At 36.3% G+C, this 14148-nt stretch overlaps 1 protein-coding gene and 1 long non-coding RNA gene across 2 annotated transcripts; both read right to left on the bottom strand.

The window, feature by feature from the left end:
- Positions 1-245: 245 nt before the first annotated feature.
- Positions 246-1369, bottom strand: LOC308702818. Its single transcript, XR_014031652.1, has 4 exons — positions 1309-1369; positions 1170-1196; positions 630-652; positions 246-549 (listed from the first exon to the last, which is right to left on the bottom strand). It is a non-coding gene; the product is annotated as an uncharacterized lncRNA (long non-coding RNA).
- Positions 1370-3902: 2533 nt separating this feature from the next.
- On the bottom strand, positions 3903-11287 carry pa2g4b (proliferation-associated 2G4, b). Its single transcript, XM_081386454.1, has 13 exons — positions 10994-11287; positions 10153-10281; positions 9068-9173; positions 8901-8970; positions 8725-8817; positions 7941-8004; positions 7781-7859; positions 7616-7694; positions 7391-7524; positions 6233-6327; positions 5836-5963; positions 5123-5176; positions 3903-4696 (listed from the first exon to the last, which is right to left on the bottom strand). Exons 1-13 carry the CDS (start codon positions 11079-11081, stop codon positions 4631-4633), a joined length of 1185 nt encoding a protein of 394 aa, XP_081242580.1. The 5' UTR covers positions 11082-11287; the 3' UTR covers positions 3903-4630.
- Between the last annotated feature and the right edge of the window lie 2861 nt (positions 11288-14148).

Below are 14148 nucleotides of genomic sequence, written 5' to 3'. Positions count from 1 at the left end.
CAGACCTTGAACACTATGCCTGGAATTGCTTTAATGTAACTTGTTTTAGCACTCTTTAAGATTAACTCCACATGGCATAGGGAAAACAGGAGCAAGCACAATCAAATCTAATAGCAGCAAACACATTTATGATCTAAACTGTTTTACACATCCACACTACTGCTCCTGCAAATACAACCTTAGACTTATCTCATTGTAACATTAACAAATAAATTCACTTCATTAATAACACATTACAAAAAGGCTTCTTTAAACCAAAAAGATTTATTGAAGACATTAACAAAAACACGCTGAGCTGACAGGTCTGAGGAATGTCCAAAACAGTTCACATGGTCATCAAGACCAGGATGCTTCCACGGAACCAGGTGATGGAAAACCAAATCCTCATTCAGATGAAAGCAGGCCTCATGGATGGTGCTTGAGTGGAGCTTCAGTTGGGCTTCCAGCAGACTCGTGCTGAGATTGAAGTGGAGGAGCACTCCCAGCTTCAGCGCACGGCGGCCGCTTTACTTGGACCTCTGCCTCATCTTTCGCCTTTTACGCTTCAGCCTATATAAAAAAAGGAGCGTTATTTCATGCTTGTTTCAATGCAGGAGGGACAAAGTTTGAGCTCATTCGTTTAATCTCACCTGCGCATGCGCTTCTTTCGCCACTAAAAGGAAGCACAATCATTAATACATTTAAATTAGGCAATTAAGACAAAAAGCATTTAAGGAGAAAAACTGTACATGCGCATTAGCAACTAGCGCAATGGCTACATTTTCGCCAGATCGCCATGCAGCATGGCGGTTCGGAAAGATAAGTGCAAGAAACAACGACAATGAATACGACTTAGTTTCTAATAGTGCCATTTTTCACTAAGCGAACAATAATAGCAACAAGCGGCAGCTGCAAATTCAACGAGGTCCAGCGAAATATCTCCTGAGAAACAACCGCCTTAGCACGCTAACAGTTAGCAGAGAAGGCCCAAACATAACTGCGTGTGGCTATTCCACGCTCAAAAAAATAAAATGACCATTTAAGCAAAACACTAATTTAAACAATTAATAGTTATCGCGTAAAAACTATAGCTAATAGTGTATTAGCATCCTAGTTGCTTTCAAGACTAGCCAGATAATGATAAACACCATTTAACGTATATACATTAAAAAAATGAAAGTTGAACTTACCTTCGCTCTCATGATGACAAGATAGTTCTGTAAATAAACAAGTAATGTTAGAGATAGAGCTGGATGGCACGTTAATATCTTGGATTAATATGGATTGTAAGAGATGTTAACACAAGCTCGGCAGAGACCACTTCCTTACCTCGTCAAGCGATAACGACTTCAAGAGAACGTCATGAGGAGGACGGGCTCTTTTATACGCCTCGATTGCGTCATTTTTCAGCGACTATGAAAGAAACGTGTGCTTTTACACCTGTCAATAATCATCAAATTAACGCAAATGATTACACACGCCGTGTTTATTTGCCTAAACAAGGTCTGAACTAAAATAATAAAATAAAATAAAAATATAATTTTTAAATATAACATGTAAATGCATAATTAATTCTATATTAATCATTAGTTATAACATATCAAACGTTTTAAAAAAAGAAACAAGAATGCAATTTTTTCGATTCAACAACTTAGTTCCCCTTACAAAAATAGATGTAGGCTATCACGTGGCCACTGATCTACAAAAGCCTACATATTAGTAGGGGGATATATATAAATATATACTTATAAAAAATTGTTTTTTGACACTGTATTTTCCGTCTTTTATTTTATTCTATTTGACATGGACGACACTGTATTTCAGAACAGAAAAAAATCCTTCAAAACAAACAATTATGCTATGAAAATCAACCCGACAGACAAATATATTATGAGGAAACTATACACACACACACACACACACACACACACACACACACACACACACACACACACACACACACACAAAGTTTGGGATCGTTGAGATTTTTAATGTTTTTAACATAAGTCTCTTACCAAGGGCTGCATTTATTTAAAAAAAAACAAAAAACAGTAATATTGTGAAATATTATTACGATTTTAAATAACTGTTTTCTATTTAAATATATTTTAAAATGTAATTTATTCCTGTGATCAAAGCTGAATTTTCAGCATAATTACTCTTCAGGGTCACATGATCCTTCAGAAATCAGTCTAATATGCTGATTTGCTAAAGAATTAATCTTCCAGAATCTGGCAGTAAGTTTTGGGAGTTCATTTTTAGTCTAACTCCTGAATATAAGACGTTTTTCATTTCCAGCCTTCATGAACAATTATATATCACTTAGTTATAAATTATTAAATACAAAATGAATAGTAGTTATTAATATTAATGTGGTTTGGAATTTGTAAAATGTGCGTGGAAAAAAAATACGATCAGAAAATCAACGTGCCTATTAATTCTGCACACACTGCACATTCATTTTGAACAATACCCGTTCTTGTCTTTGGACAAATTCGATTAACTTTTTTGAGCCACTTCAAATGTTGACACCCCTAATATATAAAAGGGGTGTTGTATATAATAATAATAAATATAAATATATATTAGAAGTGTTGTAACAATATATCGTGTCACATTGATTCTGTATTGTGTATAGTTCAACCAAAATGAAAATGTATATAATTCTTCATTATAAATATAATTTATACATTTTAAGAGTTTTAGTGTCAATACTACATATATAATGTTGAATATAATGTATAATGCAATGGGGGAATATGTATGGCTCCTGATAATACCAAATGTCTTATGTTACCAATAAAAAGTGGCCTAGATTATTTTAAATATATCTAGTCAGTGACATAATAATAATGTATTTTCAGCTTCAGAATCATGAATATTTTTTATTCTGGTGTCACTATTGTCCTGTGCATTGGGTTACCAGCACCAAGTCCAAGCCTATTCATTTACTGATAATTTTAGTTTTTTTTTTAGATTTTTTTAACCTTTTATCATATGTCTTGGAGTATCGCAATATCATCGTATCATGAGTTCAGTATCTTGATATGTATCGAATCGTGACATGGGGATATTATGACACCCCTAATATATATATATCTATATTGAACATTGTTATGATACAGAGTAATTTGATCCTCTCATGGATGTATTCTTAATCGTTTTCTATTTATGATAAAAACAACCATGTTTTCAATTGTCTAAATTACCAACTTGACGATTTTGCCACAGCATTTAATCATCCAACTTTAAAGCTAGAGATAACAGAGGAGTTTTAGGCATAGTTGGAGTAAAAACAAATAAAACGTGTTGGCTCCAGTACAATGCAGATTTGACTAATATAATAATAGTAATTGATATAAAACTGTGGACCTACAACCACTTCCCTCCACCACATTCAATTAAGTCTTTCTCTGTTAATGTACAATAAGCACAAGTATTTACGCACTTGAGCCACTCTTATTGTATGAAACGTAAATGTCAGGCACTAATTTTAATAAAAAACTGTTTAAGCAAACCATTTCACTAGATTTTAAAATAAAAAACGTGGACACTTCTAGTTGTCAGATTTAGTAGATCATGTCCATAGTTAATATGAACTCTCTTATGGATTCTCTACAAGGACGCATTGGGACCAGTTGGTCAAGTTATTGCAAGAACGGCTCAGATACATTCTCTCTCTCTCTCTCTCTCAAAAAAAAAAAGGTATAATGTCATTGGTTTTGCAGATGCCAGCCACTTGGTTTGACATTTTGTATCTTCTGACATTCAAACAACTTTTCCCATTCGGGGCCGCTGCTTATCACATGACTGCATTCTGATGGATTCATGCATCACAGTTGTTTAGAAGAACGTAAGGGTTATCCACAGAGTAAACAAATAAAAATATTAATTCATAAACAAACCAGGCTCTGATCCATAAATTGGCTAATTAAATTTATTAGATGTATGCTTATAAAATGGCAGGATAATTTGGTCAGTCAGTTTAGTCAAAAAAACAAAACAATGGTTTCAGAAGTCAGACCAATAAGCTGAAGGGAAGATCTACATTGAAACAGATTCTGGAAAAGCAATTTTGTAATTTGTGAAATACTAGAAAACGAATGCTTCAAAGCTCACCAAATTGATAAACAGTGCTTCTATTGTAGTTGTTTGCTGTATTTAAGTTGTGGTGAGGCAGTTACCGCTCCATACAAACTATCATAATTTCCCAAAAACCAATAATAATAAAAAAAAACTCAATCTTTAACAGATTTCAAACAGGGATCTCATTTGCATGGACATGAATGGCACTTCACAGCAATGCTGCTTAAACAGTGCCACCATTACACTTTTATTGTTCATGATGGCTTGTACAATGACAGAGAGGGTCAAAAGAACCCCAGCACTCGCCTCATGTAAACACGGTTGGACAGTGTCTGCCTGCTCATCCGTACACTCCTCTCTAAGAGCAGTCTTGTTTAAAGACAACCAATTGCAAGTAAACTGCACAAACCCTGTAGCAGTCTTATATATCTAATGAGGAGGTATTCAAAAAGATAGAAGGCTTGGCCGGAAGGCCTCTCAGTGGGGCAGGTCATAATAAGCTTTAACGGTTCTGTTCTTTGGGCTGTGCAGAGGCTCTGTCAGTCAGCTTGTTGGCAGTGGGAGTCTATGCAGCAGCTTCACTCTCAGCCTCCACTGGTTGTCCTGTAGCACTCTCCACATTTTTGGATGCCTGGGGACAAGAAGAATTATGTAAATATGGTCAATGTATGTCAATTATTTTTTAAGGCAAGTCATTTCACTTGGCGGACATCTTTGAAACGCCTCTATTTCAGTCATGCAAGTACAGCTCTTTGAGTGCTGAAAGATCATATTCTCCAAAGCTGTACGATTAGATTTCATATTTATTATATTTATTGAAATTCTATAGCACCCAGAGCTTCTGACGGCAGCTGCAGTGACGCCATGACTTTACCAATTGGTGAGAGGCTCTTTTATTTAGAAAGCAGGGTATTTCACCATATTGCGCAGTGCACTTTCTCCCATTCATAGTAAAGATGGATTGTCAGTCTTTATAAATCTTAAGTCTCTGATATGGTTTCATATTCACAACAAAGTGCCATTACAAATTGTGTAAGCAGCTGTCGACACAACCAACCTTCTTTTTCTTCTTCTTCTGTGCCTTGCGGCTGGCTGAGCTTTGCAACAACGCCTGCGGAAAAACAGAACAAAAAAACGTCTCATTGTATAGACTAGATTTTCAAACTTTTTGTTGCCAAGGACCCCCAAATTTGTGTCCCATGTTCCTTTCAAGGGACCACTTCACTAAAATGGTAAATGAAAGAGGAATAAATGCTGTCAGTGTGCGCACAGATAACAGCGCGGGAGTGCCAAATGAGTTCTCTTTCGCCTCTTCTTGTGCTGGAATGGTTTAAAAGCGCTTGAATATGTAAACTGGCAAGAAAAAACATGTGCAAATGATAAACTTTAACTATGATGGTTAACTTTTGGAATTAATCAGCGAATCACATGCGCGCTGAACCATGGGGCCTGGACCGTCTGGATCACGGATCAACTATATTCATTTTTAACAATAAAAATTGGGTAGAAAAAAGCTAAATTAAATATTTTCTTGATACTATTGACAATTATCAAATTTCATAATTAGACAATTTGTCATACTTATACTTTGTATAGTTTTAAAAATTTGTTCTGTCAATAAAATGATCATGATTTCCAACCACCCCATGGAAATCAGAATGAAAATAATGTCAAATTGTGTAAATAATTTTTTTTATACATGTTCCATAGACTCCTTAGCAGCCCCTTGGGGTTAAACACACACTAGTTCCCTGCGTTTAAGTCTCTTACCTTGAGCTCAGGGTCTTGTACTTCAAACTCAGACTTGTAAAGCTCTGGTTCAAAAGGCCCATTGGTGATACGCAGAGGGCCGTTTGCCATTAGCATCACTGTGAATTTAAACTGCGCAACATATTCACCTTGAAAGAGAAGAAGAGAGTGAAGGTTTAACAAAGTGACTCTTGAAACTTTGCGGATGGCACCAAACTTCTAAAATAGTAACCGTCTTTGACCTGGTCATGCGGAAAAATGTGCTGGATGCGCTTCTCTGAGCACCGACGTGACAGGAAATTATTTTTCATTTGCATTTAGTGATTTGTTGTAAAAGTTTAACTGTATTATCTTCATGCTTGGTTGAACATTTAAGATACAGAAGTGAAATTTTAAGTCTGAGGTACTTGTGTCTCACCTTCCTTCTCATGCAGGACACTGAAGGGCTGAAGAAGCTCATGCTTGGCACACTCAACCACACCCAGCCGAGCTTTACTCTCATCCTCAAATGCCCTGATAGCACACAGGAGAGAGACTAAATGAAATGTGATGAACAACAGAGGTGAATAGTTTGTCTTGCTTATGTTTGATTGGGAGGAAAATGCAAATAAACAAATAGAGTACATTAAGTCAAATGCATAAAAGTAACCTGGTCTAATATCTTATTTATATAATGCATTCATATTTATTAATACATGTACCGTTTAGCTGGGTCAGTTTTCTTTTTTAAAGAAATTAATACTTTTAATACTTAGAATGCATTACATTGATCAAAAGAAATATTTATAATGTAACAAAAGATTAAATAAATGCTTTTTTTTTTTTTTTTTACTTTGCATTCATTAAAGAATCCTGGGGGGGATAATAAATGTTTCTTGAGCATCAAATTATCATATCAGACTGATTTCTGAAGGATCATGTGACACTGAACACTTGAGTAATGATGCTGAAATTTCAGCTTTTCATCACAGGAGTATTTTTTTTTTTATATATTACTATTTTTACTGTATTTTTGACCAAATATATTCAGCTTGGGTCAGCATAATATATATATTGTTTTTTAAATCGCACCAAGCCTAAAGTTTTGAACAGTACATATACTTAATTTTGTGTCATTTTACAAATGAAAAAAAAAAAAAAAAAAAACTTTTAATTGACCTTTTTATATACATTTTATTCATATTGAGATATATCCTTTTTTTAACTCAATTGATCATTTGGCAAAAGGAAAAAAGTTGACTTAATTTTACACTAAAGTAACATTTAAACATGAAATAAAGAAACCTTTACATTCAGTTTGAAAGCGATACATTTTTTGCTCTTTTACATTTGGATTACTGAATTACAGAGAAACAAATCAAGTAATTTAATGGACTTTTGACAGCTCCAGCGCTTTCATACTTCCCTATTTCCTTTAGTTAAGTAGCAACGATTTAAAAAACAATTTAGCTTTTCTAGCCAGGTTTACCTCTGTGATTTGCCTCTTTAATAAAGGATTTATTCATTTTATTTTGAAGTGGTTGTCCTTCAAATAACTAAAGATATTCAACCGTGACTTGAACTGAAAATAAATTACCTCAGAGTAAATGGCATGGCATCAAATCGCCGCTCCACCTCACTGAAGAACACCCTGGAGGTCTTCATCTTTAGGCCATACTGCTTACTGGGGTCTCGCTTGTAAACGGTGGTCCTCTGCCCGGAGTCTCTAGCCTGCAGGGAGAAAGACAGCGAGGTTATCAGCCATCTATGGCAAGTTAATGGTAGACATTGAGGGAACAGTGACGCTAAGAAGAGTCTTCACCTTTCCCTCTCCAGTGCTAATGAGCACGTCCACAGCGTACACCTCATGCACTTCAAATTCTGCCTTCTCATGGTCCTTCCTTAGAGCAGACAAGGACAGAGAGCATTTAGCATAGAGGAACACTCAGTCATTTTCCAAAACAATCTAACGCTTCGTCGTCCTGACCTTTGCTGGTCGGTGGGGTTTTGAATGATAGTCTTCTCTCCATCAATGACATGCTGCTTTAACTGATGAGACAGCATGCCTGTATAGAGAGACAGAATGAGTTTTAAAACCACGCCATGATGCTTTAACAGTGAGTGAGTTCAGGTAATGTTCAGCTCACCCTCTATAGCCATGCATTTGAATGATTGGGCAATCTTGTTCCAGGCCTCTGTGACCTGAGTGTTCTGAGAGACAGAAAAACAGAATATTAAAAATCATTTCAACTATTAGCCAAAAATGTTTGAAAATTTGAAAATGTTGCCTTGGTTTAATTTTAAGCTGTTAAATAAGTTGAAACAACCAAAATGACATTTATTATGTATAATTGACAGAATATGAAAGCTAAAAGTTTGTTAATTGTTTATTAAAATTAACTAACACATTAAATGTGACAACTAAGTAGGCTACAAATCTTACTGCGATTATGGATTTCTGCGCTACAAATAAAACGATAGCCTAGCCTACTTATTGGCCAAGTGATGCTGGCATTATTATGGTCTGTGACACTGGTTCAGATTCTGTGTAGAGAACAATTCTTTGTGACTGTATGTAGTGCTCAAGTTGGAAAAGCTACCATTTACTCAATCTCATGTCGTTCCAAAGCCATTAGACTTCCGTTTACTTTTGGAACACAAACGAAGATACTGAAAGTCTATTCTATACGCTTAAAAACCTTCATAAAGCGATGAAATCCAAGTCCAAGTCTTTTGACGAGAGAATCAATTATATGATGTAGACTTAATTACATTCACTGATCAATGTTTATATGTGAATAAAAGAATAAATTCAATCTGTTCATCATAGAAAGCGACTCTTCATGTAAGAGTCATCTAAATCATTATTCACTATTATTCATGAGAATGTTATAAGCAGTTATTTACAGGACCAGACTGATTCTATCTAACCTGATTCCCAGGCTTAACCAGCCGAAGAGCAGCTTCTGCACACAAGTAGGCAGCTTTGATCACATCCGCTTTGCGTCCGGTCACAGGATTGTCCTAGAAGAACAGCAAATTAAACGTTAGTGCACGTTTAAACAGAATGAAACAGAATGTGGCATCCACAAAGAAGAGAGACATACCTTGGTTGCGCCAACTACAAAGCTGTGGGCAACGTTAGAGATGAAGCCATCCACATGCACTCCAAGGTCACTGTGTAAAAACAGAATGCAGTAATGAGGAAATGTTCTGATAACCAGATGAACATATATATACATACATATATACATAAAGCAGAAATAATACCCACATTTTAACCAAGTCACCGTCTTTAAGCGTATAGTCTGGATCGCTCTTTATTGGTGAGAAGTGACACACACAGTTGTTCACAGACACACAGGTTGGAAAGGCAATCCCTGTCACACAAGAAGAATACCACATTTGTATATGTATATATATAAAAAAAACAATAAGAAATAATTTTTCTACATTTTTTAAATAAAGCTGCAATCCGTAGTTTTTTCTCTTTGTCGCCATCTCTGTTCGAAATATGCAATTGCAGTTATTCGCGGAATTATCAACTTTACGTGGGTTGTACCTCGGCACGACACAGCGCGGATGAATCCAATGTTTTGAGGAGAATGTGCGGCTGTCGGTCGCCGCGCCGGTGTGGATACTGTCATTCAGAATCACAGATTATACTTTTTGGAAGTATGACACGATCACTTATCATATCACGTCAAACCGTGCAAATTATACTTTGTTCTCAAATTGTTAATGTTAACAACATCAGCATTGCGTGACTACATTTAATGCCCTTCCGATATTATCCTTGTTTTCGCATGGGCCCGGTTGCAGTCTCTTTTTTTTCCTGTAGCCACTCCGAAGTCTGAAGTCTTTTGCATTTTACAACGGGTGAATCTCCAGTTGACACTGGTGATTGTCGTTTAAACCTTTCTGGATCCGCCATCAAATTGAAAAGTTTAATTATATCAAGAGCTGTGAGAAAAGGCTATAAATCTCCACCTCCAACATCCTCACACTCATAGCCTACTAGCCGAGACTCCTTCTTTATGTGTACAGATGTGACGTAATGACACAAAGACATGCTCGAATTTCCCGTGGCAATCCACCAGTACCACTGGAATTAAAAACATTATTACAAGCTTACCGTTTAGAATCGAACTAGGGCAAGCAGATCGTTTTGAACACGGGCTGGTTATGTACCTGCTCAAAAATTTATTTTGGATCATTTTTAACCCAAAAAGTTACGGAATGCAGCTTTAAATAAAAAAAAAATATATATTTTTTTTAATAATTAAAAAGTCACCACATTCTAGATTTTAATTAATAAAATGTAATGGAAAAACACTGAGTTTTCATTAACATTCTTACCTTTCTTTATTTCTTTTTCCTTCTTGAAGACCTTGCCTGTTTCCGCAGTGATGAAAGCGTCTCCTTTCTCACACAGACTGAGGACAGACAAACCAGGCTTGGCTGCTTCGATGACAGTCTTCAAAGCCTCTGAGGGGAAAGATTTCACATGAAACAACAAAGTTTTCCTCCCAAAGGATTTGAAAACCCTGCCTAAAGCACTATGATCAGGTCTGAAGGAGATCAATACACATTAAATCTGTATTCACTTCGTGACAAACAAATTGAAGACTGACATTTGCTGAAGCTTTCTCAGCACCTGGCATTAAATTTACTTGGAGACAATACTGGACACTATGACACTACGATCTAAATATGCACACAGACGACTGTAAAACTCTGCAGGAGATAAGCAGAATCACAGGGTCAGTCGCCATTTACTCTCATTCTATGCAATGAAAGTGAATGGTGACTCAGGCTGTCAATCACTTACATTCTGTCAAACATTTGCTTTTCGGGTTCATAGTCATGCAGATTTAGAGCAACATGAGACTGAGTAAAAATGACAGAATTAAACTTTCTGGGCAATCACTTTATGTCCCTACGTTACAACTAAAGCTAACTGGCTAACCCGCTAGCCGAATATTTAATAAGATAAAATAACGCAGTTAAGTTCACAAAACATAGGGTGCTGATGCTTGTCGATACGAATGCAAGTTACGCCAAGTCAAATAAACAGAAATGACTGGCATCGATGGCAATCTCACTACAGCTCGCAGACACATGGCCGAGCGCTGAGCTGAACCCCCGCTCGGTCAAATTCAACCCTTAATCGCGCACAAAGCTCCAGAATCATCCTTACGGTTTGCTATGTCGGCCCCCATCTTGTACTTGGTGACCACCAAGTCATCAGCAACGGTCTGCTCTTGCTGTTCGTCGTCTCCTGACATGCTTGTCAGTGTTGGGATTCAAGAGGAGCTCGTAACTTTTTTCCCTCGCTTCGCTTGTAGGATGATGGAGCACAGCACGCTTCAGATCTCACAGCCTGCGCCACCAGCAGCCGTGGAAACGCGCAAGATGGCCGCTTACTGCACTGCTCTTCAAAATAAAAGTCACAAACATGCGGACACTGATAGAGTGACCTCTGCGGGAGCTCGAGGAAATATTAATAGTAGGCCTTATATCTCATATCTTTTCTAGTTCGGCATTTTACTATACCATACTATACTATAGACATGACAAGTCAAAATTATGAAAGACTTAATCATAATTACGAGATAAAAGTTGTAATTTGGACTTTCTTTGTCATAGTTATAGATTGTAAATAATATTTTCGACATTTATGTCATAAATATGATTTTACAAAATCATGATTTTTTTTCTTATGTGGAGGAAATGTGCTTTCATAGAATTTAGACAATGTGTGAAGAAAATAATGAAAACCAAGGTAAACATCACTTGTAAACAGTTTTATTGTGCGACTTTTCAGTCAAGCTGTAATTTTGTCAACAACTGAAATACAAATGAATTAAATAATATTTTATTGCCTCCATCAGATTTTGTGTAGTCTCAATCCTCGGAATAACATGCACAACAAGTTTATTTTATGACAATAGTTTGGACTTTAGACCCTGGTTTCACAGACAAGGCTTAAACCAAGTCCCAGACTAAAATGCATGTTTGAGCTGTTTTAACTGATAGGAACTTATATCTTAAAATATGTCAGTCATCCAAATCAAATATTGAATCCTAAATTGCCATGTCTGACTTAAAATTTTACAAATTTCGTAGATGAACTTAAAGGGTTACTTCACCTCTGGCAAGATGAATGTGTATTTAAAATAGGTCATTTAAGTAGAAGAAATGTGAAGAAATTTTTGAATTTGGAGCTTTCTAGACTGAGAAAAGCCAGAAAATGTATTTTTGGCTTATGTGGATGAAAGACAACAACTCCCAGAATGCACTTGCTTCGCTGCCTTAGGAGGCCACGCCTACCGGTAAGAGTGTACAGTTGAAAACAACAACAAGGCTAGCTAGTCTACGTGATGAGTTTGCCAGGGATTTACAGATCGGCCAAAATGTCCGGGATTCGGCTTTTGCGTTCTACAATCGCCATTCATTCATCATGTTTACTGTGGCGAGCAGGACGAGGCTGACGGCCGCGGGAGAATGGCGCGAGGCCGGTGGCGTCATTACTGAGACGCGCCGGGTCTCGTATCTCTCACGGAGGAGCGGGAATTTTCTTAGCAATGGTAAAACGCACATCAACCGATCACTTGTTTAGCGTTCATGTAAACACTACATTCAGATTCACCAATCGGAATGAATTCAGTTAGATTGTAACAAAAGGTGTGCATGTAAACAATGAATGGCGACCGCAGAAAGCAAAAGCTGAATCCCGGACATTTTGAACGATCTCGCCCGCCGGACAAGTCCGGGAAAAGGAGGATGGTAACCCCTACTACTCAGCTTTCTCCTACTATTCAGCTTTCTCCACAGAACAAGAGCCTGCTAGCTTAGCTTCCAAAGAAAGACGGCTGATACTGTGTACATTCTGTGAGTGAGATCCCACCCTCTATGGGCGGGCTGAAAACATGCGGAACAACGCCATCTACTGGCTGTAGTCTTTAGCCTCTGGCCAGAAAATCCTCCGATGACGCAAAATGACGATTTTTGCGTCATCGGAGGATTTTTTCCAGACAAAAAATACATAAATCTCTTGTCTCAGGGGGATATGAGGGTGGAAAGCATGGTAATTCGAAAATACTACAGGTTTTCTACTAATACAAAGCTTAATGCTAAATCCTGAAGTATCCCTTTAAGCTGACAACAACATGCAAGATTATGATTTTTTTTTTTTTTTACAATATATTAATTACATTTTAAGTTCACATATCACATCAGATTACACAATGAATAACAATCATGTAGAACACAGCAAACATTTTTTTACCCTGTTCTTCCTTCCATCACCCCATCCCCGGACGGAATAAATAAATAAATACATAAGAAAAATAACAATTATAAGAAAAAAAGGCACATTGTGCCTTGAGAAGTTAGTAAAAGTTCTCCAGACATCTTCAAAAGCATTTAGTTTATTTTGGACAATGTACGTTATCTTTTCCATTGCCATATTTGACACCATTTCTTTAATCCACATTCCAATTCTTGGCTCATTGATCTTTTTCCAATTAAGAGCAATTATATGTTTAGCTTGTAAAATACACGTCTATGAATCTGACCTATGTCCGCATCAGCCATTTGTACTGAATGAGTTTCAAGCTACTGTTGACTTTCTTCATCTGAGCCTCCTTACATGCCTCATTCCAATCTTCTAAAGATATTTAATCATCTATATCTTCTTTCCATAATCTTGATTCTGAGGATTTATCAGACCCAGACACAAACAAGTCATACAAAGATGAAATTAAACCTTTATCATAACAATGTCCTATAATTACTGCCTCTAATCAAGATTAAGAGTTTTGATGTAATGAGTGCAGACTTTTATATATAATAAATAAATGAAACCCGATAAACACGTAACATGCGAAAACAAAAGAATATCTTTACTTCAGACATATCATATAAAAATGTTCTAGATTCAGTTTAGTTTTAAACCTTTATTTTCTAATTTTGCCTATAGATTAATAAAATATGCAACAATCTGGCTCGCACAGAATTGGAGTTTTTAGTTCAGTCTTTTTTATCTCTGATTAGAAAAGCATTCCTTTGTCTCTAATTTGCACACATTCACACCTTTAATGTCTGATCACAGCAGTCAACCCTCACTAATATTTTAGTAGCCTTATCAATACTGTTTATTCTGAAAATGTTTCAAATGTACACTGTAAAAAAAAATTTTTTTTAAAGTTGTAAATAAAACAAAAGATTATTGGAGTATGTTTTACAAGAAAATACAATTTCAGTCATTCTACTACAAAATTGTACGTTCAATTCAGTGTTACTTCATTCATTGTAATTATTTGTGAAATTAATAGCTGATTTCTAATTTCT

Source organism: Scardinius erythrophthalmus (genome assembly GCF_964197995.2).
Source record: "Scardinius erythrophthalmus genome assembly, chromosome: 15".
NCBI lineage: Eukaryota > Metazoa > Chordata > Actinopteri > Cypriniformes > Leuciscidae > Scardinius > Scardinius erythrophthalmus.
Note: the sequence above shows the minus strand (reverse complement) of the source record. Positions and strands in the feature narration are given on the sequence as shown.